This window comes from Mustela putorius, unplaced genomic scaffold (genome assembly GCF_011764305.1).
Source record: "Mustela putorius furo isolate JIRA1106 unplaced genomic scaffold, ASM1176430v1.1 tig00003859_pilon_pilon_pilon, whole genome shotgun sequence".
In the NCBI taxonomy this organism is placed as follows: domain Eukaryota; kingdom Metazoa; phylum Chordata; class Mammalia; order Carnivora; family Mustelidae; genus Mustela; species Mustela putorius.
The window spans coordinates 25,415,001-25,441,257 of record NW_025422011.1 but is presented as its reverse complement, the minus strand read 5'-3'; the positions used below and the strand labels follow the sequence as shown (position 1 = coordinate 25,441,257).

General features: G+C 55.6%; 1 protein-coding gene across 1 annotated transcript in view; it reads left to right on the top strand.

Annotated features, from left to right (window-relative positions):
* Positions 1–318: 318 nt before the first annotated feature.
* The window catches only part of KCNC1 (potassium voltage-gated channel subfamily C member 1), a 44,072-nt gene continuing 18,133 nt past the window's right edge, over positions 319–26,257 (top strand). Inside the window, exon 1 of the mRNA XM_004752079.3 lies at positions 319–897. Coding sequence (XP_004752136.1) covers positions 328–897 — 570 coding nt within the window. The 5' untranslated portion in view covers positions 319–327. The remainder of the gene's footprint in view (positions 898–26,257) is intronic.

Genomic DNA, 26,257 nt, shown 5'->3' with positions numbered 1-26,257 from the left:
CGTCCCTCTTCCTCCCTTCCTCCCTCCCTTTCTTCCTCCCTTCTTTCCTCCTCTGCCTCCTCCGCAGCCGGACCAGCTCCCTCCCCACATCTGGCGCCTAGAGACCCCTGGGATCCCGCGCACACTCCCTCGGACCAGCACCCGACAGAAAGCGCCCCGAGGGGCTTGGGTCGCTCTTGGGGTGGCCAGAGCCACCATCCTCTGTACCCCCCGACGGCTGGGGGGAGGGGGGAGGAGGCCCCGCGCCCCCCTCCCCGGCGCCAACTCCCCCTGGCGGCCGCTCCCATGGGTGTCGCTGGGCCGCGCCATGCCTAAGGGGGCGCCGCGATGGGCCAAGGGGACGAAAGCGAGCGCATCGTGATCAACGTGGGCGGCACGCGCCACCAGACGTACCGCTCGACGCTGCGCACGCTGCCCGGCACACGGCTCGCCTGGCTGGCGGAGCCCGACGCCCACAGCCATTTCGACTATGACCCGCGCGCCGACGAGTTCTTTTTCGACCGCCACCCAGGCGTCTTCGCGCACATCCTGAACTACTACCGCACTGGCAAGTTGCACTGCCCCGCCGACGTGTGCGGGCCACTCTATGAGGAGGAGCTGGCCTTCTGGGGCATCGACGAGACCGACGTGGAGCCCTGCTGCTGGATGACTTACCGCCAGCATCGCGACGCAGAGGAGGCGCTCGATAGCTTTGGCGGCGCACCCCTTGACAACAGCGCCGACGACGCGGACGCCGACGGCCCCGGCGACTCAGGCGACGGTGAGGACGAGCTGGAGATGACCAAGCGCCTGGCGCTTAGCGACTCCCCGGACGGACGGCCGGGCGGCTTCTGGCGCCGCTGGCAGCCGCGCATCTGGGCGCTCTTCGAGGACCCCTACTCCTCCCGCTACGCGCGGGTAAGTGACAATCTCTCCATCAAAAGAACGGAGCCTGGTGGGGAAGGCAGGGTCCTCTGTCTCCCTGGGGCGGGGGTGGATTCCAGAACTGGCGCTTAGAGAGCCAGAACTGAAAGGAGAGAGAGAGAGAGAGAGAGAGAGAGAGAGTGTGTGTGTGTGTGTGTATACATAGGAAACCGTGTATAAGAGGGAGGATAAAAAAGAGGGTGCTCTTTGAGGGTGACTAGTTCTGTAGGTATGGAAGGTCTGCGTCTGTATTTCCAAATTTAATACGTCTGAGTGAGTACAAATCGGTGTTTGTGTGTATGAGTAGATTTGTGTGCATATTTATGTAAGTACGGTGGTGTGTCTATTTGGGTGGGTCAGATATTAGTGGGAAGGAGAGAACATGTGTGTATGTTTGAGTGTGCAGGAGTGCCTGTGCATGCATGTTTGTGTCTTTGCGAATGTACACTGGGAAGATGTGAGCTGCCCTTTAGATTTTGTCATGGGGGAGAGGAGCTGGGAGCCCTTCCTCCCTCCCAGGGAAAGGCATCTGGAGCCAGTCAGGGCCTACAGAGGAGGGCCTGGCCTGGTCCGCTGCTTGAGGCAGACCACCCCTCCCCAGGGAACAACCTTGGGCTGTTGTGAAGAGATGGTCAAGGGGGAATCGTTATGGCTAATTAAGTAGTGGGTATGGATGGGCCTGGGCTGTGGAGACGGTGACGTGGCCCCTCAGACCTGCTTCTGGGAACACTGCCTGTCCTTCTTCATCAAAAGGGGGGGGGCGGTGTGGAGGGGGCCACTATGCTTATGCCTGTGCTGCCTCTGGGACCTGTCAGGAGCAGAGTGGGGGCTTCTAAAAGGGAACCTGCAGGAAGGTGTGTGAGAGGTGGGCGTGTCTTCATCGGCCACTCCCCTTTCTGGATGGCAGCGGGTTGCCGGAGAGCAAGGGCACCCTGCTGCTGACCTTGGCCTCTCAGAGGCTTCTCTGGATTAGTTTCTTCCTTTGTAGAATGGGAGAGGGGGTCTGGTGAAATCTCCGGGTTTTTATGTGCTTCACTGAGCCGAAAAGGGAAACCCTGGTAGCAGCCACCCACCCTGGAGGAGACGTTCATTGCATCCCCAGGGCTCTGTGAGGTCTGAATGGAACCTAAATCGTGAGGGGGAAGGTCTAAGTTGGGAATTTAAAGCAAAGCCCCCCACCCCCACCCCCCTACCAGGCAGATCACTGCTCTTTTTTACTGCTCCACATCCCTTCCCTCCGCCTCCCAGGAGCCAAGGTGGGGAGGATGGAGCCGGGGAGGGGGCAGGATCAGTGCTGAGGGCCAGTGGGGAAAGGGGACTTGGGGGGCACTGATGTGTCCACAGGGAGAAAAGGGCTGTGTTTAGGCACAGGCCTGGTAGATCTGTGATGTTTTAGCATGTGAAGGAGGGAGAGCAGGACAGATTCTTATACATTAAATCCTAGAACAGATGTTGTGTGTTGGGGGGGTGGTTGGGGAGAGGACCAAGCCCCTCATTTTGCCACTGAAGACCCTACACAAGGTCACTCAGGGACCTAGAGGCGAAGCAGGACTAGAACACAGGTCTCCTGGGACCCCATCCTCCCCTGAGCTGGCTGCCAGCTCCCTGCCATTCCCAGAATGGACTGGACCCTCAGAGGTCTACCCTCCCCTCTCCTCCTGACAGAGGCCACCACAGCCAAGGGATTATGTAACTGGAGGCTGTGGCTGAGCTGTGGGGAGGGGCCGGAGAGGGGGACTGGGAGGTTGAACCAGTACGTGCTGGGGCTGGGGGCATGTTGGCAAAGGCCTGGGTTACAGCAGCCATCCATTCAGCCTGCATTTGACCTTGGACAGCATTTCACCAGCACCACCACCCTCCTCAGCCCAGGAAGGAAGGAGGAGGCCCAACTTCCTCATTGTCCTTTCGCCCACCTGGATCCCTAGTAAGAGGCTGGATACCCCCACCCCAACATTGGACTCAGCTTTCAGGTTCTGGGCTGTGCTCCCGACTTTCAGGATAGGCAGGGGGACATATGGGGCCTCTTCCAGCCCATCACCGTCCATCCTCTTCCACTTGTCGTTCTTAGGCCATGGGGTGGCCTTCACCCAATGCAGATAAATGGGCTGGTTAGTGTGGCTTGGGGTCTTGTTGGTGTTCGAAGCCTTACAGAAACGTCCTGATTGTCTCAAGTGTTCACTGAGGAGCAGACTCTAAGCGAAGGGCTGGGGTGTCTTGGGGAGGTGGAGGTGGGTTAGAAGCCCCCCACTGTCTGTGCCACCACCTTCTCTCCCCAGGAGACTCATAGAGTCATTCTAACTCCTTTGAGTGACATCTGAGGACACTGAGGCCCACAGAGGAGGGACCTGTCCAAGGGCACTCAGGGGAACTGAGGGCAGAGCCTGGATTAGAACCCAGGCTTCCTGCTGCACGCTGGGCTGGCCTAGCTGCATTGCGCTGCCTCTCTGCGGCTCATCTGCGCAGGGAGCAGCGGGCTGCCTGCCCTTCCTCCCCCTCATCTCTGCTTTGCCGCTGCTGTCACCTTTGTTTACCCCTCCCCCCTCCTCACACGGGTGGGTCAGGATTTAAATTTGTATTCTAGATGCTAGACCAGAATCCTGGATGCATGTGACATTGCATGTACGTGTGGAAGAAAAGCTGTACGTGTGTGAAAGAGACTCTGTGTAAGAGGGATTTTCTGTGGGTGTGAGAGACGCTTCATACATGTGAGAAAGGCTGGATAAGAATAAAAACATGTGTGAGAGAGACTGTGGGAGTAGGGTGTGCATGCGTGTGCCCCTGTGCACGTGTGTGTGATATGTGTGTGTTTGTGGTGAGACTCTGTAAGAGAGATTCTGTGAGTCTCTGTATCAGAAATCCTGTGTGAATGTGAGAGAGACAGATTCCATGTGTTTGGAGATGGACTTTGTGTGTGAGAACGAGACAGCGTGGGAGACAGCGCGTACATAAGAAAGAGAGGGAGACTGTATGTGTAAGAGAAATGCTGGGTGTGTGTGAGAAACTTGAGGTGAGTGTGTCCCTGTGTGAGCGTACGGCTGTGTGTGGTGAGTGTGACATCGCACATGTGAAGCACTGCCTGTGAGGCTGTGTGTGTGTGTGTGTGTGTAAGGCTGTGTGCATAAGAACATCTGTGCATGAGGCCATACCTGGTGTGGGGGACGCTGCGTGTGGCTCGGACTGTGTGTTTGAGGCTCTGGGTGTCAGAGCACTGTGGGTGCTTGTTTGTGACAGAGACCTTGTGTTGCCCAGGTGTGGGTGTGTCTTGAGGAGGATGAAACCCCACACCAGCTTCCTGCTTGCTCCCTTGATCTCCTGGTCCTCCTGAGCTGCCTTAGTGAGCGGTTTTGTTCCTCATGCCTGTCCTCGGTTGAAATACTGCTCTAGCCCAGGCCAGTGGTGGGCGTGTGGATCAGACAGATAGTGAGGCCACCCTGCCCCAGGCCTTCTTGCTGGCTCTGGAAGGTAAGGGCTGTTTGGCTGGAGCAGGAGGTCCCATCTGACCCCTTGAGGGGTGACAGTGCGAGCTAGAGCAGCCGGTTCCCTGGGTCCCCTCTCCTATACTTTCCTGGGCACCAGTGCTGAGAGGGTGAGGGGTGGGGAGGTGAGCTGGCACAGGATGGGGTGAAGGGTGGACACACACAAACAGAGGACGATGGTGACTCTCTGTGGTAAGGGCTGTGAGGGGGCTTCCGGGGGCTCTGAGAGGACGCACAGTCCCAGAGGAGGCAATGCTAGGGTAAGCTTTAGGGGGCAGGTGGGAATTAGCCAGGCAGATGGCAGGGGATGGCAGTCCTGGCACGCAAAGCCATGAGGGTGTGGGAGCAGGCAGGGCTGTTGGCAAAGCCTGGGGCAGCCCTGCCTTCAAACCTGTCCTTCTCTCTCTCTTGGCTTTTATCTGAGATTTGCACGTTTTCATCAGGAACATCGTTCTGTGTCAGGTCAGGGCTAATGGTGGTCCTTGTTCCGTAGGCCAGAGAGTATCCTTAGTATGTGGTGTGTACATGTGTGTGTGTAATGAGATCTGTCCCCTTTTCAAGTGACAGTCATTTGACCTTCCAAATGACAAGGAAGTCCCAGTGGTTCCCAAGCTGGGGAAGCCCCATCAGCCCACTGCCCACCTCCCCTCTGATGCTGGCTGTCTGTCTCTCTGCCTTGTCCCCTGCTCTTTGGGACCCAAGGCAGCCCTAACTTCTCCTCAGCTCCCTGGGAAGGAAATGCACTTGGTGGCTGGAGTGAAGAGCCCAGCAAGAGACTTCTGTTCTTCCCTTGGGTCTTAGCCGATACAGGGCTCTTGGAGTCTTGGTGAGAGGCGGAGAGAGAGAGCTGTTGTCAGGGACTTCTGAGAGACTCCCTCCCCACCTCAGAGTCTGTCAGGGCCCCATTTCTAGTCATGGTAACATGTGAAGGAGACCGTGAGCGGAGGAGAAGGGGCTGCTGGGTTACTCTCCCTGCTGCCACCCCCTGTGTCCCCCACCACAGTGTATCTGTCCCCCACTTGCTGTTTTTCTCCTTCCTATGATGCTTTAATAGGTGTCCTTGGGACTCTGGGTGGTATCACCCCCCGCCCTAGCTCCCTTGTCAGTAGAGAAAAATCACAAACCAGTGTCTCCCCATCCCAGTCTCTCGGCCCCTTCACCTCTTAAATTGGCCCTATGATTGAGTTAATGAAAGAGTCACTGAGTTGGTGTACGGAGAGCCCCCTGTCACAGGGCCTCACGTGCAGTAAGTGCTCAGTAAATGTTGGTTGCTATTATCACTCTGATTATCCGTGTTATCCTTCCCCTTCATGGCTCTCTAGAGTCTGTCCTTTGCCCTCCATTTCCACGTCCACCACCCTGGTGCAAGCCACCAATGTTCCCCTCAGACCTACCCCTCCGGCGGCTCCCAGCTGTTCTCCTGCCTTCAGCTCCCGCCCCCTCCAGTTCATTCTCTACTTGGCCACCACATAGAGAGGTCTCTTTAACTCATGAATCTGTCAGCCTATTCCCTTGCCTGTTTAAAACCCTTTGGTGCTTCCCTGGACCATACTTTGGACTCTCCAGTCCTGCCTGCCTCCTCAGTCTCCTCTGGCCTGACTCTCTGTGGCTCACTGAGTTGCAGCTACCCTGGCCTCATTTCAGTTTCTTGCCTGGGCCAGGCGTCCCTGCTTCCGGGCCTTTGCACATGCTGTTCCCTGGGGAGCATTCTTTCCTCCTGGTCTGTACTTCTTCATCCTTCACACCCTGCTTGAAACATTGTTCCTTGGTGATGCCTTCCAGACCCCACACCCTGGGTCAGGGTTGAGAGTCCTTCCTTTCCTTCAGAGAAGCTATCTGGTATGTAATAAAATGTTCATTAGCAGCTTTGCTTGATTCAAGTTTGTGTCTTGCTCCAGACTCTGAGCTTCCTACAAACTCAATATAATAGGAGCTACTGTTATGACAAGATGAGGAAGTTGTGGCCTGAGAGGGGCCACATGTGAGCAGATGGGGGGCTGGTTCAGAAAGCCAGATCTCTAACTGCCAACTCTGTGGCCTAAGAGTCCTCAGGCACCTTCGCCTTGCCTCAGGGAGTGTCTAGAGTTCTATGCCCTGGAGGCAGATGTCTTTGCTCCTTGACTATGGGCAGGAGGCCTGCTATCTGCCAGAAGCTTTGGGAAGACAGGCAGGCGGTTGTCTTAGAGGTGTTGGGGGGGGAGTCCGGAGGGGACTCATTTCAGGGCCTGCTGCCTGGGCCAGGGATCTTGGGGCCTCCCAAGACAGCTGAATATAGTGCCATGGCTATTCTGAGCGGTCCCATGACCAGTGTGCTCACTCTGGACCAAAAGGTCAGGGCCTTGAGCCGCTCCCTCCCATCAGCCCCTAGGCTAGCCAACGGCCTGAGCTTCCCTTCCCTAGAGACAGGGTCCGAGGAAAAGAGGACTATTGGCTGCCCAGGCCTGATTCATGGAGACCCCTTGGGTAGGAGGGACTACCTTCCACATGCATGACGGCTGTTGGAGAAGATGGGTGCTCCTGGGCCACCTCTAGCCACTACCTTCATTCGGTGGAGGAGGTGCAGACTCAGAGAGGGGAAGACACTTACCCAAAACCACATAGGGAATTAGTGAAACTCCAACTCTCATCTTCTCCGCCCAGGGCCTGGCCATTTGCATCTCTTTTGGCTCTCAGTTTTAACAGAGCACCAGGTACTACCTGCACATGCTGTTCTTTTACTTACCCCCATAATTTCCTCCCCTGAGGGAGGGGGATGAAGCCTTCAATGGCCCTCCCATCCCCCTTCTCCAGGCCCCCTGTGCCCCCCACCCAGGACTCAGCACATCTGGTTCAGATGTTTGCAAGTCATTCAACCCAGAGTTGGCCCAAATTCTGTTCTTACCATCCTCCTAGCAAGATTTTTCTAGAACCCCTTTCCTTTCTTGAATCATAATACTAACGGCTGCTATTTACAAAAGCATTTACTATGTATCCTTCATAAGGGCTTCATTTCCATATTCTCATTTAATTCTCACAAAACTGCCATGGAACTGTATCATTATCATCACACCAATGTCACAGATGAGGCTGCTGAGGCTCAAAGCAGTGAGTAACCTACCCAAGGTCACTCAGCTCCCTAGCGGGAGAGCCAGCCCTCGGACCAGGGCTGCCCGCACTGGAACTCTGTCCAGAACCACTGCTCAGGACTGCCTCCCACTGCCATTTCAGGATAGTGGGGTCTCTGGCCCAGGCTAGGGTTTCTATCTCCTTACCCTCCTCCCCCAGCAAACACTCATTCTTCACAACCTGTCTGGGATTCCTGCTCATCAAGTTGTGGGCCCTGAACTTGGGTAGGTAAGGGCCCAGCCTCAAGGGCTAAGACGTGCTCTGACAGTCCCCGGGGAGAGGGTCTTCCGAAGGTGCGGCATTGCCCCCCACTAGCCGTGCAGGCTCTGGGGCTCCATATGCCTACAGGGGAATGGCAGAGGGCTCAGGGAAGGTCCAAAGTTGTCCTGCACAAGGTGGTAGATACTTGGGGGAAGCCAGGGGTAATGCTGGCTCCCCCTTAGCATGGCATTCGAGGCCTTCTGCGCTGGAACCCGGACATGAGCTGCTCCCTTCTGCCAGCCTCCTCCCAGGGCTTCTCATCTCCAGCCTTCATTCCAACCTCCAGGTTTTTGCATACTTCTTTCCCTTTCTCAGTGTCTCTTCTAGACTTGCTGAATGTGACAACCCATTCCACAAGGCCCCTAATGCTTACCCTGGCCGCTCCTGCCCTAGCTGACCACTCTGGGGAGCGAGGGTTGGGCATGGAGTAGCCAGGCTTGCACGATTTGAGCTGGAGGACACTGGGGACACTTCTGGAGGCCTGTGACTGGGCCAGGTGGGCCCTCAGGATCAAGGACCGGTCCAGGTGCATGGAGAGATGAGGCCACAGACAGTTGCCCTGTTGTGGGCATCAGGCAACTAAGCCAGAGCAAGGTCTGTAGCTGAGCCATTAAACCAAGCCAGGCTCCCCTGGGCCAATCCCAGCACCCCCTCAGGCTGCAGGGTGGGCCTCTATGAAGTACAAAGGTCATTCCAAATGACCAAGTGCCTCCCCAGTCTGGACATAACAGGAGCCTAAGAATTCTGGACTTCAGCTTTCCGGAGTCACTGTGGGTGCCAAGTTAGTCCTTCCCTAGGTGTCCATCCACATCTTCAGCCCTGCCCCTTTCTAGGACACATTTGAGCTCTCCTGCCAAGGGCCCTGACACCAAGCAGGGAGGAGCCCCGGGGAAGGGATCTGAAGAGCTTCCTCCTTTTCTCCTACATTCATTCAGGCTCTCTCCACCTGCTCTCATTCATTCCTTCAAGGCACAGGAATCACGCCCTGCCTGGGCTTGCCACTGTGATTGGTGTGACCCGTCCCTGGCTCTCCCAGGCACTCCCGGGCATAAACCTGTGGGTCCCACCTCCTCAGCGTGTGCTTTCCTCAGGCCCAGCAGGTGGCACCTGTTTGCCCTCTTCTGCAGGCCGTTCCCTTGGCCATGTGCCCTGTGGGAGCTGCAGAGAGGTGCATTTAGAGAGGAAATGCTGCAGGGCGGCTAGCTTTGATGGGGCAGGGGGCGCTGTGGGGCAGTGAGCGCCCTCTGTGCCTGGTGGGGCTGGCCCTGGGCAAGGCTCTCGGCAGCGGTTGGTCTGGGGGCTGCAGGGGTGCTTATGGGGGAATTCCCACCTGTGACTGACTCTCACATGACCCAGGCTGCTTCCAAAAGGTCAGGCTCCTGGGCTCTGTCCCTCAAGAATGATTCCTGGATCTGGGGGCCGGGGTGCTCAGGATGCTGACTCCGCTCCCGGGCAGGGAGACTCTCAACTGGGGGCTGGGGACATAGGGGCTCTTGCCAGTTGGCGTGGTCCTCTGACCAACAGCACCGATGTCACCTGGGCACAGGGTAGAAATGAAGAATTTCAGGCCCTACCGGAGACCTCCAGAGTCAGGACCTTCATGTTAACAAGATCCCCAGATGAATCATACACACCCTCGGTTCTGAGAAGTGCTGAGGTGGGCAGCCATTCCCAGTTGAGAGGAAGTATCAGGACACCGAGAAGCCTGAATGGGTGTGTGCAGGGTGGAAGAGCTTCAAGGGGGGTGATTCTGATCTTTCTTTGTGCCCAATTAGTTGGCACCAGGGTGACAGGCCTGGGGATGAGGCCCAGGCCAGTAAGTTCTCAGACCAAAGCGCTTGGCACCATCCTTGAGTCCTTCCTTTCTCTCACGCATCAGCAAATCCTGTTGCCTCCATGTTGAGAGCATCCCAGAAACCAACTGTGTTACATCACCTCCACCACTAGGTCCCTAGTTGAAGCCATCCTCTTCTCTACCCTGGATGACTGGGAATTGTCCCCCCTCAGGCTCCTTCTCCACATGCAGCCAGGGCCATCCTGGGTAAAATGCTAGTCAGACCAAGCCACCTCTGTGCTCTGCTAACCCCAGCTTCCGGTCTCACTCAGGGAGGAGCCCAAGTTCTCCTGAGGGTTCGGAGGCTCCACATGAGCTCCTGGCCCCTACCATCTCCCTTCTGCTCTCCTGCCTCTCTCCCACTTCTCATTCTGGCCTCTGTGGTTTTCCACCAATACAGTGTTTGTGCCTCTGCCTCAGGACCCTTACTCTTGCTGTTCCCTCCACCCGGAGCATCCCCCTCCCCCTCACTCCTGCACCTGCTTCAGGTCTGGACTTGGATGTCACCAGCTCAGCTCAACCTCCTGCCGTTCCATGCTCTCCTGTTTCCTCCTTTGCATTAACACCATCTAACTGTATTTTACTTATTTATCTCATTTGCCGTCTGTTTCTTTCACTAGAAGAACCTAGAACAGGACCTGGCATGTAGTGGGTGTTAAATAAATATTTATTGAGAAGATGGATAAGGAGACCAGAGTTCAAGACCTAGGTCAGACACCATACCCTGGAGCCTGTTCCCAGCTGACCCCCTTCTTCCTTGCCTCACCCGGGGACACAGTGCCTCCATCCCCGAGCCTAGAGCAGTGATGGAGAGACAGAGACGAAGGCAGTGCTGGGGCTGTGGAGTGTCCTGGTCAGGGCAGGGGGTGGGGGGAGGCAAGCAGCAGCCAGGACAGGTCCTACCTGCCACTGTCACCACCCAGGGCCACGTGAGGCTTTTCCCATCCCTCCCCCTTCACCTCAGCAAACTCCTTTTTCACTCCAGCTCAGCCCAGTGAGCCCCTGGCCCGCCCCCCACAACCGGAGCTCAGAGACTGAGGAACTAGTTTCCTCAACCAGGACTCACGAGCTCTCACACAAGGACACACGTGTTGCCGGGACAGTGTTCCCAGGCCCAGGTGGTCCGACCAAATGCCCAAGTGTCACTTCTCTTGCGACTCCTCCTGGAGGCCAGCCAGGCTCTTCTGCTGTCCCTCCCCATCTTCCTCCCCATCCACCTCCTTCTGTTCCCTGTCCCTTCTGTCACCCCCTTCCTTCTATGAGTTACTGACTGTCAACACAAACTCTTCCCCTTGAAATCTTAAGGATGCTTTTTGTCCCAAGGTCCCCGGCTAGGAGTCCCAGTCACATGTTCCGCTGAAAGTGGATGGACCTCGAGGCCTCACTTGACAGTGTGACCTGGAGCCCAGTCTCTCCTAAGAGCGTGTCCTCTGGAGCCAGGAGGCCTGCATTCATGTTCTGGCCCAGCAATTCCCAGCTGTGTGACCTTGGACAAGTTCCCTAACCTGTCTGTACCTCGAGAGGGATATTAATAGCGCCTGACTCATAGGGAAGGGGAGAGGCCTGAATGTGTTAAGCACTTAGCCCAGAACCCGAAACATAATAAGTTCTTAATTATCGTAGGTTCCATTATTGTCTTTTCGCCGGTGCTTGGCTCTGGAAGACCCAGACCGTCAGCTGTTCTCTGTCGGCTTCCTTCTTTCGGAAACTGACTCCCCTTTTAAATAACTCTCTAGGGGTCACCTCACCTACCTTGGCCCTGGGGTCTCCCGCTTCCGGAGTCTGTCTCCCAGGGGCCAGATTTCAGGGATGTCATCTTGGCAGGGCCTGCATTCCATCTTGCTTTCTGTCACAAAGCTGCTGGGTGTCACAGACAGACCATGGCCCCTCTGATCCTCAGTGTCCCCACTGGTCGATGTGGGCCACTGGTCCCTGCTCTGCCTCCTTGTCCCAGTGTAGTGGGCGATGAGGGAGATGGAAGACAGAAGTTGTGCCGCGGAATAAAGGGGTGGGGGGGGCAGGCATTGACATCTGTGGTGGGGAGCCAAGCACAGGCACCTGAGACGCTGACAGGACCCCCAGTGTGGAGGGGGCTGGCGGGCAGGGGACCAGGTATCCCAGCTTTGGGCCTCAACGTGTCTAACTTTACAGGCAATGCATGGTGAGCACTGGCTGCAAGGGCCAGGCAGACCCTAGATGCTTCTGGGGCCCGGGGCTCCTGTGGGTGCCAGGGGCCGGTGCCCTCTCGGGCTGGCCTGCCCCGCCAGGCTGACGCCAGGCTGGGTGGGGATGAGCTAATATTAGCTGGGCAGCCCCAGACAGCTGAGCTCAGGGGGCCTCGGAGCTTCACTCTGCCCAGGCTTAGATGTAGCTTTGGCCTGGGCCACAGACGCCAAAGGAAGCTTTCTCAAGCCTGTGCACGGCCTCGGATGCCCCTTCAACCCTGGCCGGGTCCAGACCTTCCCCAGACCTAGCCTGGCAGCCCTGCTCCTGCTTCACTCTGGCTCCGGGCCTGCCCACAAGCCCCTGGCCCCCTGCCCATGGTGTGCCCCCGCCTTACCTCTTTCCTTCTCCATCCACAGCGCAGGAAGGGCCTTCTCGCGCTACACCCATACTCTACCCTAAAGATGCTCTCGGTAATTCCTGCCAGGGGCTGCTGTTAGCATTCACTTGTTCCTTCATTCAGTCGACGTAATTATTGAGTGCCTCCTGACTCAATAGGTAGGCACTGTTCTAGAAGCTAGGAATAGAGTAAAGACCAACATGGCCAGAAATCTCTGCCCTCAAGAAGTTTACATTCTAGCGTAGGGAGAATAAAAGAGAAATAAATGGACACATGAATATAAAGTGTGTTGGATGGTGGGGAGTGCTGTGGAGCTACGTCACAGAGGGTAGGGCCAGGAAGTGCTGGGGGGTGGCGAGGATTTTAACCAGTGTGGCAGGAAACCAGGTGATGTTTCAGCAAAGACTTGAAAGCAGGGAGGGAGGGAGACATGTGACATCTGGGGAACAGGGGCCGTGAGACATGCAGAAGTCCTGAGCGGACCCGTGTGCCTAGGGGTGAAGACCCCGCGAGAGGCCAGTATCCAGGGCCAGGCTCAGAGAGCTGAGAGACTGTGGGAGGTCAGAAAGAGAAGAGCAGAGCTCCCCATCACCCCACTGTGCTCTTGGCGGCAGGGTCTCGCGGCATGGGCTCTCTGGGTGTGCCAGCCTGGTGTTTGGTGGTGTTTATGTCTCCACCGTGGTCCTCTTCCCTCCTCTTCCCTCCCCTCCCATGGCCTCAGGGGCCACACAGTCCTCACGTCTAGGAAGCTGGGCCTCAGGGAGGGGGCCCTTGCCTCACCACAGTGGCGACCTCTGTCTTTTCCCGAAAGGCCAACTGTGCCAGTCAGGACGAGGTGTGGGGCCACACAAGGCTGCCACCAAGCTGTGGGGATGCTGTCCTCTCAGGGGCGCTGGGGCTGGAGAGAAGTTGGTATGGGAGCCAGAGGGAAAGGGCCCTTCCAGACCAAAGTCTTTCAGCAATTTGCATTCTCATAGCCCCCCATGGCTGCTTACCTGCTTCTCACTGGGTCAGACTTTGAGAAGATGGTCAGTGTAGTGTTCATGGGCCAGACTGGAGCAGACTGCCTAAGTCCAAACTTGGCTCCGGTGATTATTAGCTGTGTGACCTCTGTAAGCCTCAGCCACCTCAGCCGTAAAGGGGGGATACCAAGAGTTCCCACTTCAAGGGGCTGCCATGAGAACCCAACGAGATAAGGTCCAGAAAGCTGGTTAGTGCAGTGCATGGTCCAACACAGGTGTTCCAGTCATGCCTGATCACTCTCACCATTTGGCACATGAGGCATCTTTCTAGGAGGTCCCGCAGACACTGGCCTCTCCCCCCAGGGGATTTGGAGAACATGAAACGTATGTCTAAGAAGGGGTTGCTGTAACCAGGAGGCTTTGCTGGTTCCGCAGGGACCTTCTCCGCCCATGAGGATGGTAGATCAGGGAAGTGTGACTCCCGTGGGTCTTGTCACCAGGGCAGGACTCTGAAGATATTTTAGACCACAGCCTCCCGCCAGGGCCAGCATCTTACCACTTAGAGATTAATGTTTTATACTCAGCCTCAGGGGTTCTCTTAGCAGCTGTGAGGAACACAGTCACCCACTGGGCCACCTGGAGCCACCAGAGTCCCAGGATGAGGGCAGGGCTTTTGGTGGCATACAGAGCAGGCGCCTGCTGAGGGCCAGGCCCAGGCGGTGTGCTTCTCCCCATATTGCCATGGGAGCTCCCACCTGGGCGCCCGAGCAGCCCACATGCCCGGAGCATGGTCCTTGTCTTGGTGGGTGGGGGGGCTTTGTTATCTCATCCATAAACTGTGCATCATGGTGCCACTTACCTCTCAGGGGAGCCGGGTAAATGCACCAAGCAGAGGCAGAAAGATAATTCGTGAGGGAGAAAATATGGTTCAAAGCAGGGCCATGTATGCTGGAGACTGCTGTCTCAAGGGCAGGGGAAGGGTGAGGAGGGAACAGGTAGAGGCGAGAGCACAGGCCTCAGTGTGGGCTTAGGCAGGTGGCATCTGGCCAAGCCTCTTTGCTCCTGGTGGGGGTGTGCTTCGGAGGGCAGAGCCTGAAGCATTGTGCCTAGCACACAAGACACGCTTCCCTACCAGGGGCACCACTGAACCTGTTCCTGGGTTCAGATGCCCTGGGAGGGCTGGCATGATGAGGGCTGAACCACAGAGACAAGGAAGCAAGCTGTGGAAGCTTTGTCCGGTGGCCCCACAGCCTCAGGGGCAAGAACCACTGTCACCAGTGATGTATTTAGCAGCACAAAGGTTAGAAATGCCAGGCACTGGCTTCTCTTCTAGGCAGCAGGAACCATGTCTCCTGAGGCCTGGCTGTCACCAAGCAGATATTTTTTTTTTCCGTCTGGCAGTCTGGGGACCTGAGTAAAAGTCTCAGAGTAAGGAATCGCTGTGCTTTGTACCAGCTGGGCAAGTCTTTCCATGCCCATGGCCTTCCTGAACTCTGTTGTGCTACCCTGGGAAAATCCTACCCAACATGTCTTTCCAGACCACCCACCCTTGGCCTCCAGGTACATTTGCCACTTCCTTAGCTGCTCCCCTGTGTCCTGCCTTTGCCTGTTCTGTTCCTTCTTGAACAGTCTGCTCTGCCAGAGAACTTCTCCTGCCCTTGATTGAGCTGCCCTATTGAGGTTTCCTGTCTCCCCAGCTCAGCTGCAGCCTCTTTGAGGAGGAGGGTCAGCTCAAGGAATGATGGTTCCTGTTATATAATATGGGATCAATAAATCCTTGCTAAAGTGACATACTTCACCACAGCCCTTTCAGGTGGAAGAATGAGATAGTATCTGCATTTCATTGAGGAAGGAAAAACTGGCCCAGAGAGATTAATTTATTTGCATGGGCCATCCATCTAGTTAGTAAGTGGTGATAGAAGGACTAGATCCCCAGGTCATCTTTGGGCAATTGAGAAGGTCAGTTACAGCAGTGCTATGTTCCTTCCCACTCTATTATGCTAAAGTTGTGTGGTCAAGAATGAGGAGGTTGGATGGTCAGATGGGTGATTGGCAAGTGGATGAAAGAGTGGATAAAAGGATGGTCCATGGATGGAGATGAATGGGTGGTAGGAAGAAGGTATGAATGGACATCCCACTGGGTGGGCACCTTGGCAGATGGGTGCTCAAATCAATGGTTTTAAGGATCGATGGAGGGATACTGTTCTAGTGCCTTGGCTTCAAGGCAGGAAAGGAAGTTTCACCTCTCATTCAAAGAAAATATCCCAGAGGAGAGGACTGGGAAGCTGAAGACTTCAGGGTGCAAGGCAGGGTAGAGAAACCTAGCCACCGAGCAGAGAAATTAGGTTTGCAGATGCAGGGGTGGACGGTTCGTGGAGCGAGGGAGCTTGGAGCTGGGGGCCAGGACTGATCCGGGAGACCAGCCCATACTCAAAGGTGAGAGGTTCTGATCAAGCAGCTGCAAGACAGGCTGGAAAGAAATTGCACTCAGAGCCCCATGACAGGGAAGCCTTGGGTCCAGAGTTTTCTGGACGCCCTGTGGCCACTGGAAGGCAGACAGCGAGTGGGGGGGGGGGCTCTGAGCCCCAGGCTGCACGAATCATACCTCTGATTTCGGTCTGTCCTGGGGTCAGGAGGCCACTTCTCCTCCCTAGGTCCCCAGCCTCGGTGAGCAAGTCTCTCCTATAGCACCAGCAGGCTATAAAAGGGGACAGTGTAAAAGGGGACAGTGCCACTCTCCTGGCTGAGGCAGGCACCCTCCTGAGTCCCCTGGCTCGGGAACTCCAAGACACATCGTCTGCCCCTGCTTCTTGTCATCAGTCCCCAGGGTCTAGACATGAGCTCCGAGGCTTTCATTTTAATTATCCAGCAAGGGCCGGTAGAGGGACCACAGACATGGGCGGTAGGGTCTGGAGGCTTAGAGGATGCTAGCCTACAGCAGATTCTTCCAGCAGGAGCTGAGGACCTCCATTTGCACGATGCATGGAGCTGTGAGCTCCAGGCTCCCTCCCAAAGCCCAGAGCATTCCCCAGCGCCAAGCTGCACCCCCTCCACACATACACTGGCCCCAGCGATCTCCCTGGGAAACCAGGTCCCAATGAGAGTGCCTGGTGTGCCGCTAACCACTCATTACAGTCACGGCTGCAGCTAAGTATAGCTCCAGCACACACAAGACCAAGACAACAAGGGGAAGGCTTTCCATAAAAAAGCCCCACAGGCGAACACACAAACATCTGCACGTACGTGCTCCCCATGCTCACGCGTGCCAACGGCTCTAGATGGTCACAGACCCGTACCTGCACCAACACAAAGTTTCACTCCCTCCCTCAGGCTTTCATTCCATGAATGGGTGTTGAGGGGCTGGGAGAGTGGTGGAGAGCCTGCATTCTGCAGTCAGACAAAGCTGGGTTTCCAGTTCCAACTCCATCACCTCCCAAGTTCCTGATCATGGGCAGCCTAGCCGCTCCATGCCTCAGTTTCCCCCCCCCTACAAAAATGGGGTGGTCACCACAGTGCAGAACTCAGAGTTGGTCAAGGTCAGTGAGATGGGACATGTGTGAGTGCTCAGGATGGGTCTGGCTCGGGAAAAGGGTCAGCACATGGTAGATGTCTGTGTCCTCGCTCCTGAGTAACTACTGGGTGCCCAGCTCTGTGCTGGGAGCTTTATTTAAAGCTGTTGTTTCTGGAGGTGGTTGTGAAAAATGGTGCCTGGTGTATAATGGGCACTCAGTGAATATTGTATGATTGAATGAATGAACAAACCACCGAAAGCTGCATGGATGGATGGTCGGATGTCCCCGGAGCTCTCTCCTCTGAGGAGGCCTCCACCCTCACTTATCTCTCGGCCAGGCTGTGTCTCCAGTAGGATCTAGGTATTCTTGTGGGTAACATAGGGATCCTAGGGGGTAGAGGAGGAGCTCCAGGGGGTCTGGGCGCACCCCCGCCCCATTTGGCAGATGGGGGAATGGCCGCACCGTGGACAGTACCCGGTCCTGCTGGGACAGACAGAGTAGACATGCAGTAGCAGGCAGGGGCCTGGCGGCAGACAGGCAGGCACTGGGGCCCCTGGGCCCCTGGCACTTGGTAAGGCTCTGCTTGCCGGGAAGGGGCTGGAATTCTGTGCGGCCTGGGTAGGAGGTAGGAAACCAGCTTCAGGGTTTAAGGGTACTGTCACCGTTCCCAGCCTTTGAATAGGCCGGCAGCTAAACTGCCTGGGCCATCTCCTCCCATCGCACCTCCTCAAAAAGAAAGTGACATTTCCTGGTGCTTTTTTTAAGCCCAGGCTGGCTGGGCCTGGCACCGGGCGTGGGGTAGGGAGGGGGCGGGAGGCACTGGGAGTCACACAACCTGAGTCTCTACTCACCTTGTGTGATCTCAAGGCCCTGGGAATAGAAAAGGTCTCATCTCCTTGCCATGTGCCCCCAATGCCAGTGGCCACACTCCAGGACTGGCATGCAGGTTTTGAATTCCACGTCCCCATGCCAGGGATGCCCCTGAGGCAGGCCTCAAGCTGTTACACTCCACAATGAATGTCTTCAGCCGGCCGGCCTGCTGGAAGTGAACAGGAACTTTCACGCCTTCGTGTCCACTGTCCTGACTCATTTGTGTTCACGGCCAGTGGGCACCCAGGTCTTTATTGGCTCTGCCCACTGTCAAGAGAGGAACATGGTGGTACCCGCGCCAGCGGAGGCATGAGTCTGCTATCAGTGAGTGTCCCCGTTGCCCGTGTAGACGTGGATCTGCTCTCAGTCTCTCTGCCCACTGCCAGTGTAACAAACAGCCTCTGTGGAGATGAGGCTGGTGAGGCCCGAGCCGGATGATCAGTGACCAGATGAGTCACAGATGCATAGACAAAGATGATCCTTGCACCAGTGTCCACATACATCTGCTGTTAAGTGTGTCAGTGCCGGCATAAGCAAGAGTCTGAAGTCAGTGTCTGTGTACCTCGCCAGTGTTGACGCCGGCGCCGTGTCAGTGAATCAGGGATGGCGCACGCTGTCCATGCAGAGGAGGGGACGTGGGCGCCAGAGGACGTGAACCCCTAAGGAGGATGAAAGGTGTAAACTTCGCTGTGTTCATTGCATAGATTGAAGGAGTGAGACAAGCAGACATGGGCAGATATCCATGACCTTCCCACAGAAGAGAGGCCATCCTGGTGCTTAACTGTGCTCCTGGTCCCCAAGGAAGGGGCCCCTTTTTCCTTACTAGTGTGTGGCACATGGCTGGGCCTGACAGCAGGGCCAGCGCCCATCCCCAGATCTGGCCCCTTCACGGTACTTACATTCTAAGGTGGAAGAGAGGCCAAGAATAAATACCAAAAGTAAAGAAATCAGATGGTGGAAAGTACCAGCACTCACGCAGCTGGCCCCTCGGATGGGCTGAACATGGCCCGCTGTAAGTCACGCATCAGTAAAGCTGGGGAAGTCCATGATGGTTCATGATGGTTCTGTGAGGGGCAGGAGAGGAAGGAAGCTGGAATCGGCCGGGGGGTGCTCATTGAGAGAAAGCCCCAGAAGGTGCTGAGGGAATGAGCTGTGAGGATACCTGGGGAAGGGCGTCTGGCCGGGGTGGGGGGAACAGCCAGTGCGGGGGCCCTAAGGCAGGCGTATGTCTGGCATGTTTCGAGAACATGTTTGAGGAGGCGGGTGTGGCTGAAACAAGCGAAGGGGACAGCAGCAGGAGAGGAGCTTGGCAGGGGGGAGGCAGTGTGGGACCAGATCATGCAGGGGCCGCGTGGAACGGGAGGACCTTGGCTCCTCCTCTGAGAGAAATGGGGATCTGAGGGTTCTGCAAGGGTTCTGAGCAGAGAAAGGACACTGGCAGATTTCTATGTTAAAAGGATCATCTCGCTGGTCTGTTGCAAATAATTCTCGAGCACCAGGAGCTGTGACAGCTGGGAGACCAGTGAAGGGGCTCTTACCATAATCCGGGGGCGGGGGGAAATGATTGATCCTGCCAGGGACGGAGGTAGTAAGGGTAGTGCTGGGCAGGCGGGTCAGACTCTGGATTGGTTTCAAGCTTCGTTGTCGTCGGTGGCCTTTCCTTACGGATTAAATTCGAGGTGTGGCAGGAAGAGAGGTGTCAAGGTCTGGGGCAGGAATCCGGAAGGATGGAGCTGCTGCTTCATGGGCTGGAGAGGTGCGGTCAGTGGGGGCTCCTTGGGAGCTCAGGGGGCCTGTCAAGTTGGGGACAGCGCTATCAGACCTCCCCCTGAAGATGCTAAGGAGTCAGATGCCCAAGTCCTGAGTTCAGGAGAAGGGCTGAGCTGCAGGGAGACATCAGGGAGGGTTCGGTGGTATTTGAATGGGTGATGGTATTTAAGGCTGGAAACTAGGTGAATCGTTAAGGGAATGCATGTAGATGGGGAAGAAGACCCAGGTTCTGGGGCACCCTGATCGCTCGAGGCAGGGGAAGAGGTTGTCAAAGGACATCGAGAAGGAGCAGCCAGTGAGGTAGGGAGAAAATCAAGAGATGGTTGGAGCCTAGGAGCGTGACATAAAGGAGGGGGTGATGGGCGATCTCAGATGCTGCTGACGGCCAAGGGATGGAAGGACTGGAAGTTGCTCCTGTTCTTTCTGCCTAAATTGCTCTTCCTTGCAACCTGTATTTCCCCCTCGTTGGTTCTTACCCATCCTTCCCACCTCGGCACAATTGTCACTTCCGCCCAGAAACCACTCGAACCTCAAGACTTGTTGTTCAAGTCCCATCAGATGCCTTGTGCTTTCCTCTGAAAGCCCTTATCACCTCATACAGGTACATATTTGCTTGTATGTTTCCCTGATACCTGTTAGCCTCCCCTACTGGAGGTCATGCCAGTTTTTGTTCACTCTGGGCCCTGCACAGCCCGGGGATAAGGCATAAATATTCACTGGAGAGAGAGCAGGTGGGCAGTCAGCTGTGGCCCCACCTGCACTGTGTCCACTGCCCTCCCTGAGCTGTCCCTCTTAGAACCATCTTTTTATTCCCCTCTCCACAACACATGCATATGACTACACACATGCACACCCTTGTTGAGAATCAAGACCACTAACTCGATGAGGAAATACAAGTGGGCCCTGGGAGCGATTTCCCATTAGATTCCTAGTGGGAGATGATGGAGCTGCGGACCTCAGTTTTCCCATCTGTCTAATGGGGACAATCAAGACTGTCCTGCTGATGGCACAGCTGTTGATGTGTGTGTGTGTGTGTGTGTGTGTGTGTGTGTGTTTATGAGAGAGAGAGAGAGAGAGAGAGATGTGATTCAAAATGTGAAGATTATTGTACGTCGACAGCTGTACCCCATGTCATCGTAATGGGAAGACTAATGTCCTCCTCCCAGGCTACCTACATGGACATGGGAGAGATGTATAAGTGGAAGCCCTGGGTTAGGGTGGCTTTAGAGTCAGAGACACCTAGATTCTACTTTCAAGCTCTGTGGATTTTGGTATTTTGGCACATGTCTTTACCACTCTGAGCCTCATTTTTTTTTTTTTTAATCTACAAAATGGAGGTAATGACCTCTGCCTCTGAGAAGTTTTTAAGAATAAATGAGATCACATTGGTAATAGAGATTATTATTACTTCATAGCAGAGCACAGTGGGGCTCAACAAAGCTAAACACTCCAGTCACTGAGATGATTGTGGGAATCCAAAAGGGTAAAGTGTGTGATCCATTCAGCCACACACAGTGAGCACTTAACCAAATCAGGCTCTGAAGCAGGGGAGCTGGCCCAGGAGAGGGAATGTGGTGGAGGCCAGGGAAGGCCTGGCCTGCAGGAGGGACAGCTCTGCGGTGGGTCCGGAGGCCCATCTGCCCGTGTGGACAGGGCTGTCACAGGGAAAAGGAGCAGGCGTGTTCTGATGACCCCAGAGGGCAGAACTGGGATTGCTGGGAGAAAGGCGGGGAGATTGACTTAAACACAAAATCAATGCATACCTCTAGAGCTGTCCAAAGCCAGGATGAGAGGTCCCCATCACTGGTGGTCACCATCAGAGACATCTGCATCAGGGTTACTGAATTGCACACATAGGAGGCCTGTATCTCCTAGATGGGGGCACCTTCCTATTCACTTTCTTATCTAGGAGCCTCAGTCACATAGTTCTTATACTGTCTGTGGCACCAAAAGTTTTGAGGCACATAAGACACACTTATAACAGAATCCTTAGAAATAAAGAAGAAAGGAAAACATAGGAGTGGTATAATAAAGAGAAGAAATAGTGATACCCTGCACTTGGGTGAAAGATGAGTTTAGACTTGAGCATCGAATGTCACTGAGCTCCCTGGCAGGCAGAGCAAAAGAGGAACTCTGAAGGGTTCCATCACTCATCACTTACAAACAGAAAACTCAGCAAGTGCAGCAGAGACAGAGAAACATGGTTCTGAACTCTGAAACAGAACAATTTCCTGCGTGCAATACTGGTGTTTCTCCGAGTTTAACATGCTAATGGGTGAGGATATATGTGTCTGGTCTCCTGGAGGGACTCTCAGGTCACAGGCGTGGGTGGGATGTCGGCTTCTGGTGGGACCTTCCAGGGCCCTGACAGCCAGCCCTCCAGGCATAGGGAACTCAAAGGGCACTTGGGGACAGCATGGCCCTGCTTCCCTATGGCACATAGGCCTGTGTACCTCGCTAGGGCTGTCTAAGGGTCCACATCAAGCCAGAGCAGCCAGGTCTGGCTCTCGGGCACAGCTAGGCTGACTTGCACTGTGGATATAGTGGGGGGTGGGTTGCCCACGGGAGGCCTGAAGAGCAGGCCTTCGAACCAGGCTGGGACTGATGGCACAGCAGAGGCCCTCCGGGTGCTTGGGCAAGCTTCTCCACCTCTGTAAACCTTAGCCTCCTCGTCTGAAAAATGATAGCAGTCAAACTTCCCCCTAGACCTGTGTGAGGTTTCAGTGACCCGAAGCATGGAGAGCGCAGGAGGCAGGGACCCCTCGAGCCCCGGAAGCTGCCGTCATCAGCCTCCATCTTATCAGCAGAGTTAGGCCGGAACTCCAGGAGCTCTGGCTCCCACTCCGCTTGCCTTATGACCTTGGGTGTCCTTGCCCACCAAGCCTCCTTTGCTCCCGGGCCCACGGCAGGGGCTCACGTGGATAACCACGTGGCAGTGGGCATGTGAAGTCACCTTTACCCTGAGGACAGTTCCTCACTGGCAGGAGGCTGGTGTGCTGGGTCTCAGACATGGCTTGGCCTGGGTCTGTGGCCCCGGGAAATGGGCTCTGAAGGCCGTTGGCTCCCACAAGGCTCTCATTTGCTCCCAGTTCGTCAGCAGGCAAGTGGTAGCAGGAGAGGAAAACATTAGGGAAAAATTCTGAAATGAAACGTTTCTCTCGTTAGCTGTTTGCTGCTGCTCCTTATAACTTCCACCCTCCCCCCCAATAATTCGGGGGGAAAATGCTGTGTTTAGATTTTTGTGGAAAGAAGCCTTGGCCCAACTCCTGGAATCCTAGTGTGCAAGGGAACTGGCAGTCTCGAGGTGTCTCCCAACCCCAGAATTCTGCCTGGGATTTAGGGAGCCTAGACACCTGGCCTTCTGCTCTAAAAGCTCCGTAGCATCCGACTTCCCAGGCTGTGTTATTATTATTGTTAGAGTCCCTCCTTGAAAAATGATGGGCCTGCCTTTCCCAGCGCTCACTTGCCTGCTGTGGTCAGACAGCCCATGGTGGAGCTGGGACTCAAACTCAGGCCTCCGAAGCCAGACCTGGACCCTTCGCCTCCTGCCACGCTGCCCGCTTCCCAGTCTCCGGGGTGTCCCGGGCTCATGAGCTTCATTATACACCGAGCTGTCTGGTGCTTGGGTCTCGTCTGGCCTCATGGATCCCCAGTGCGAGGATGGGGCTGGAGGCATCAGAGCCACGGAGGGCCCAGGTGGAAGGTCAGTTTCTGGTCCCACCCACACCTGCTAACCCTGTCTCTGAGCATGGGACCAAGGAGCCTGCATTTGTGTCTCTGCTGAGTCCCTCTCCCCCAGCACACTCCACCGCCTTCCTGTCCATCACGCAGGCCTCAGCCCACTCCTGCCCCCTGCATGCTCCCACAGCACCCCCAGGGAGAGCTTCTTACTTCCAGCCTCTCCATCACCCTTCTGAGGGGTCTGGCTTTGGCCGTCACCAAGTAAGATCTCCTTGGTGCTGTGCCCAGAGACTGCTCCGGGGGGCTGTCTTTCAGGGGACACTCCTCCCTGTGTCCTCCAGGACCAGGGCTAGCCCCCGTTGGGCAGACGGGTCCCCATGCTGCTTAGCCAGGACTGTGCTGGTGCGTGCGCCCAGCCTCCCACCTGCCGCGTGGATGGCTCTCGGAAGGGCAGTGCTGCTGTGCTGGGATGGGGGAGGAGGGGCACATCCACCTCAGTCCCCCAGCTGCCTCCCAACTCGGTGGTTCCTGTGTCATGACTGTAAGAGTCTTCACTTCTCTAAGTCTGCGATGCTCTGATCCTAAGCACTTTGTTGTGACGGGACCCATGAGGGCCAGAGGTGCAGGTAGGGTTTGATCCTAACTTCAAGATCCTGTCATTTCTGCTCCGGCCACTGCCTCCCTTTGACCTGGGGTCTGGAAGGCAGGTGGGGCCCCGGGAGCAGAGAGGCCTGGGTGGGCATCTCAAGCAAAAGCTCTGAAGCTGTGACCATGAAAGCTCCAGGCTGCAGCCCAGTACTGACGCTGTTATCTCTGTCTGCCCTCAGAGTTCTGTAACCTGGGGCAGATCCTTTCCCTTGCTGGGCCTCCTTGCTGGGCTTCTGTTTCTCCATTCATGCCACAGGGGGCAGCTTTTAGACCAGAAACCTCTGAGGGCCTCCTCTTCCCTGGTGTTTGGGGTTTCTAACGACCATGTTTTCACAAATCTAAGGCACCATCGATCTAAGACATGACATGAGTTGAATAATAGCACACTGGGGATGGGGTTAGACATACTATTTTAAGGATGTGTACATTTTATGACATGTTTTCATTTCCAAAATGCAATAAAAGAATGTGCATCCTGGAACGAAACCGCAACACGGAGACTGCGGCCACCTCCAAATTTGCCAGTATAGCTGTCGGGGCAGCCCTTTCTAGATATGGCCTAGCTCTTTAGGGTCGTGAGAGAATTCAAGGAAGCCTCTCTCTGGAAGGTTGGAGGCCTGGGCCCTGCCTTTCCTGGCCTCAGTTCCCCCACTGCCCAGGCTGGGTCCCAGGAATGAGAGGGGGAGTGTGACAGGAGGAGGGGTTCTGACCGGAACACCACAGCCCTGCCTCCCTGTGGCCTTTTCCCTACCCTTCCCCTCTCTCTCCTCTTTCTCTCAGTCAGAGACAGTTCCAGAGAAAGGAGCACACCCCAGGGCTAGAGTGTGAATGACTATCTCGGGCATGGAAAAGGGTCACAGCCCTGGGCTGGGTCTTATCTCAGAGAAGACGTGTCCAGAGTGCCTAGCCAGCCCTATTCCCCTAAGAGAGGGCTCCTATGTGCCCCATCCGATCCCATACCTGCCCTTACACACAGACGCAGACGCATCACACCCCATACATGTCCTTATCTACATACAAGCACACACGCCACTCCTCATGTGTCTTAACACACACACACGTGCACGCATGCACACACTCACACACACACTCCTACCCCCTGTAGGAACCACACACTACACATGGTGACCATCTACACAAACCTTTCACACATGCCTGGAGTCAGGTCGCATAAACAGGGGACACACCTTCACCATGTCTACACCCACTGCGCGCTGACAGTCTCTCCCCCTCATCCCCTCTCCCCCCAGACTCTCCCACAAACATGGACTTGCCCAAACTGGTGTCCACTCGGCCGTGTTATGTTCTCTGCACAAACTCTCGCACACTTCCACTCACCCCCTCTGTGTAGCATCGTGGGGAACTCATCCACCTGCTGCTCCCTGAGCTGGGAGCCAAGGGGGAAGGACTAGTGAAAAGGAAGAGGGGCAGGGACCCCTGGATGCCGGGATGGACTGCCCAGGACCGCCCATTTATTGATAGACTAAAAAGAAATTAGACTCCAAAGAGGCCCCTCCCCCGTCGCCCCCTTGCAGCCCTCAGCCAGCCCAGCATGCCGCGGGCCTGCCCAGCCCAGGGAAGGCCAGATGAGTGTAATTCGGTTTCCAAACTCAACTCGACTGACAATTTATTTAGTCCAATTGGCCATCCCGCCTGCTCTGCATCACTGACTCTGCCTGGATTAACTCAAATGCCATATTCCCCCGCTGGGCAGATTTAATTAGGTGAAAAAAAACTGACCTGAAGCCTCAGGGGGCTTGGGCCTGGACCGCAGCCAGGGGCCCTGTGATGAGCCCCACTGCCTGCAGCCTTGCCTTGTCTCGGAATCCTCGGAAGGGACCGAGTCCAACCCTCAGTGTACTGGTGAGGAATCTGAGGCCCAGAGAAGGGAAGTGACTTGCCAAGGTCACACAGCACGTGAGCGCCAGACCCGAAAGATGGTCCATGCACCACAGTCCAGCCATCACCTTGTTCCTGGAACACCAGACTGCAAGCGCGCAGATCCCTACTGCGAACCCCAGAACAATTCTGGAAGGCAAGCACAATCTTCTACAGATGACTGTGGCATACATAATTTATAAATGAAAGTCATTGCACATATTGGTCATTTTAATAGATAGTAAATTGCTTTCCTGATTTATGGTTTCAGGGGCGGGGTTACCATAAAAATAACTTGGTGATTTATAAAACATATTCTTAAGTCAACAGAGCTTCAGTAGGTTTGTCTGACTTTACAGCCAACAGCCTCGCCACCCCAGTTACCATAGAAATGGGATGCCTCCTTCTGTTGCCATGGCTACCACTTTCTAGAACACTATTGGTGGGTCTTTCACAGTTTGTGATTTGGTTCTGGGGGGTGGGGGGCGGGGGCCAGGACTACCAGCTTGGGTTTATGCTGCATTATCAGGCGATCTTGCCTGTGTTGTCTTGAAATTTCACTGGGTGGCCTCTGCAGTGGCCAGGCTAGGTGACAACTGTCCCTGTCCCTGGGCTGCCACGCAAAAGTCCCTTTGTGCCTCTCTTCCTCCCCTGGCAAACTAGAAGCCCAGGAGACGCTGGTCTTACAGCGGCCTGGATCCTGGGTGTGGGGGGCAAGGCAGCCGCTGGGGTGGGCTAGAGAAGGGAGACGAGGCCTGGCAGCGGGAGTCGGGGGTGGGGGTGGGCAGGAAATC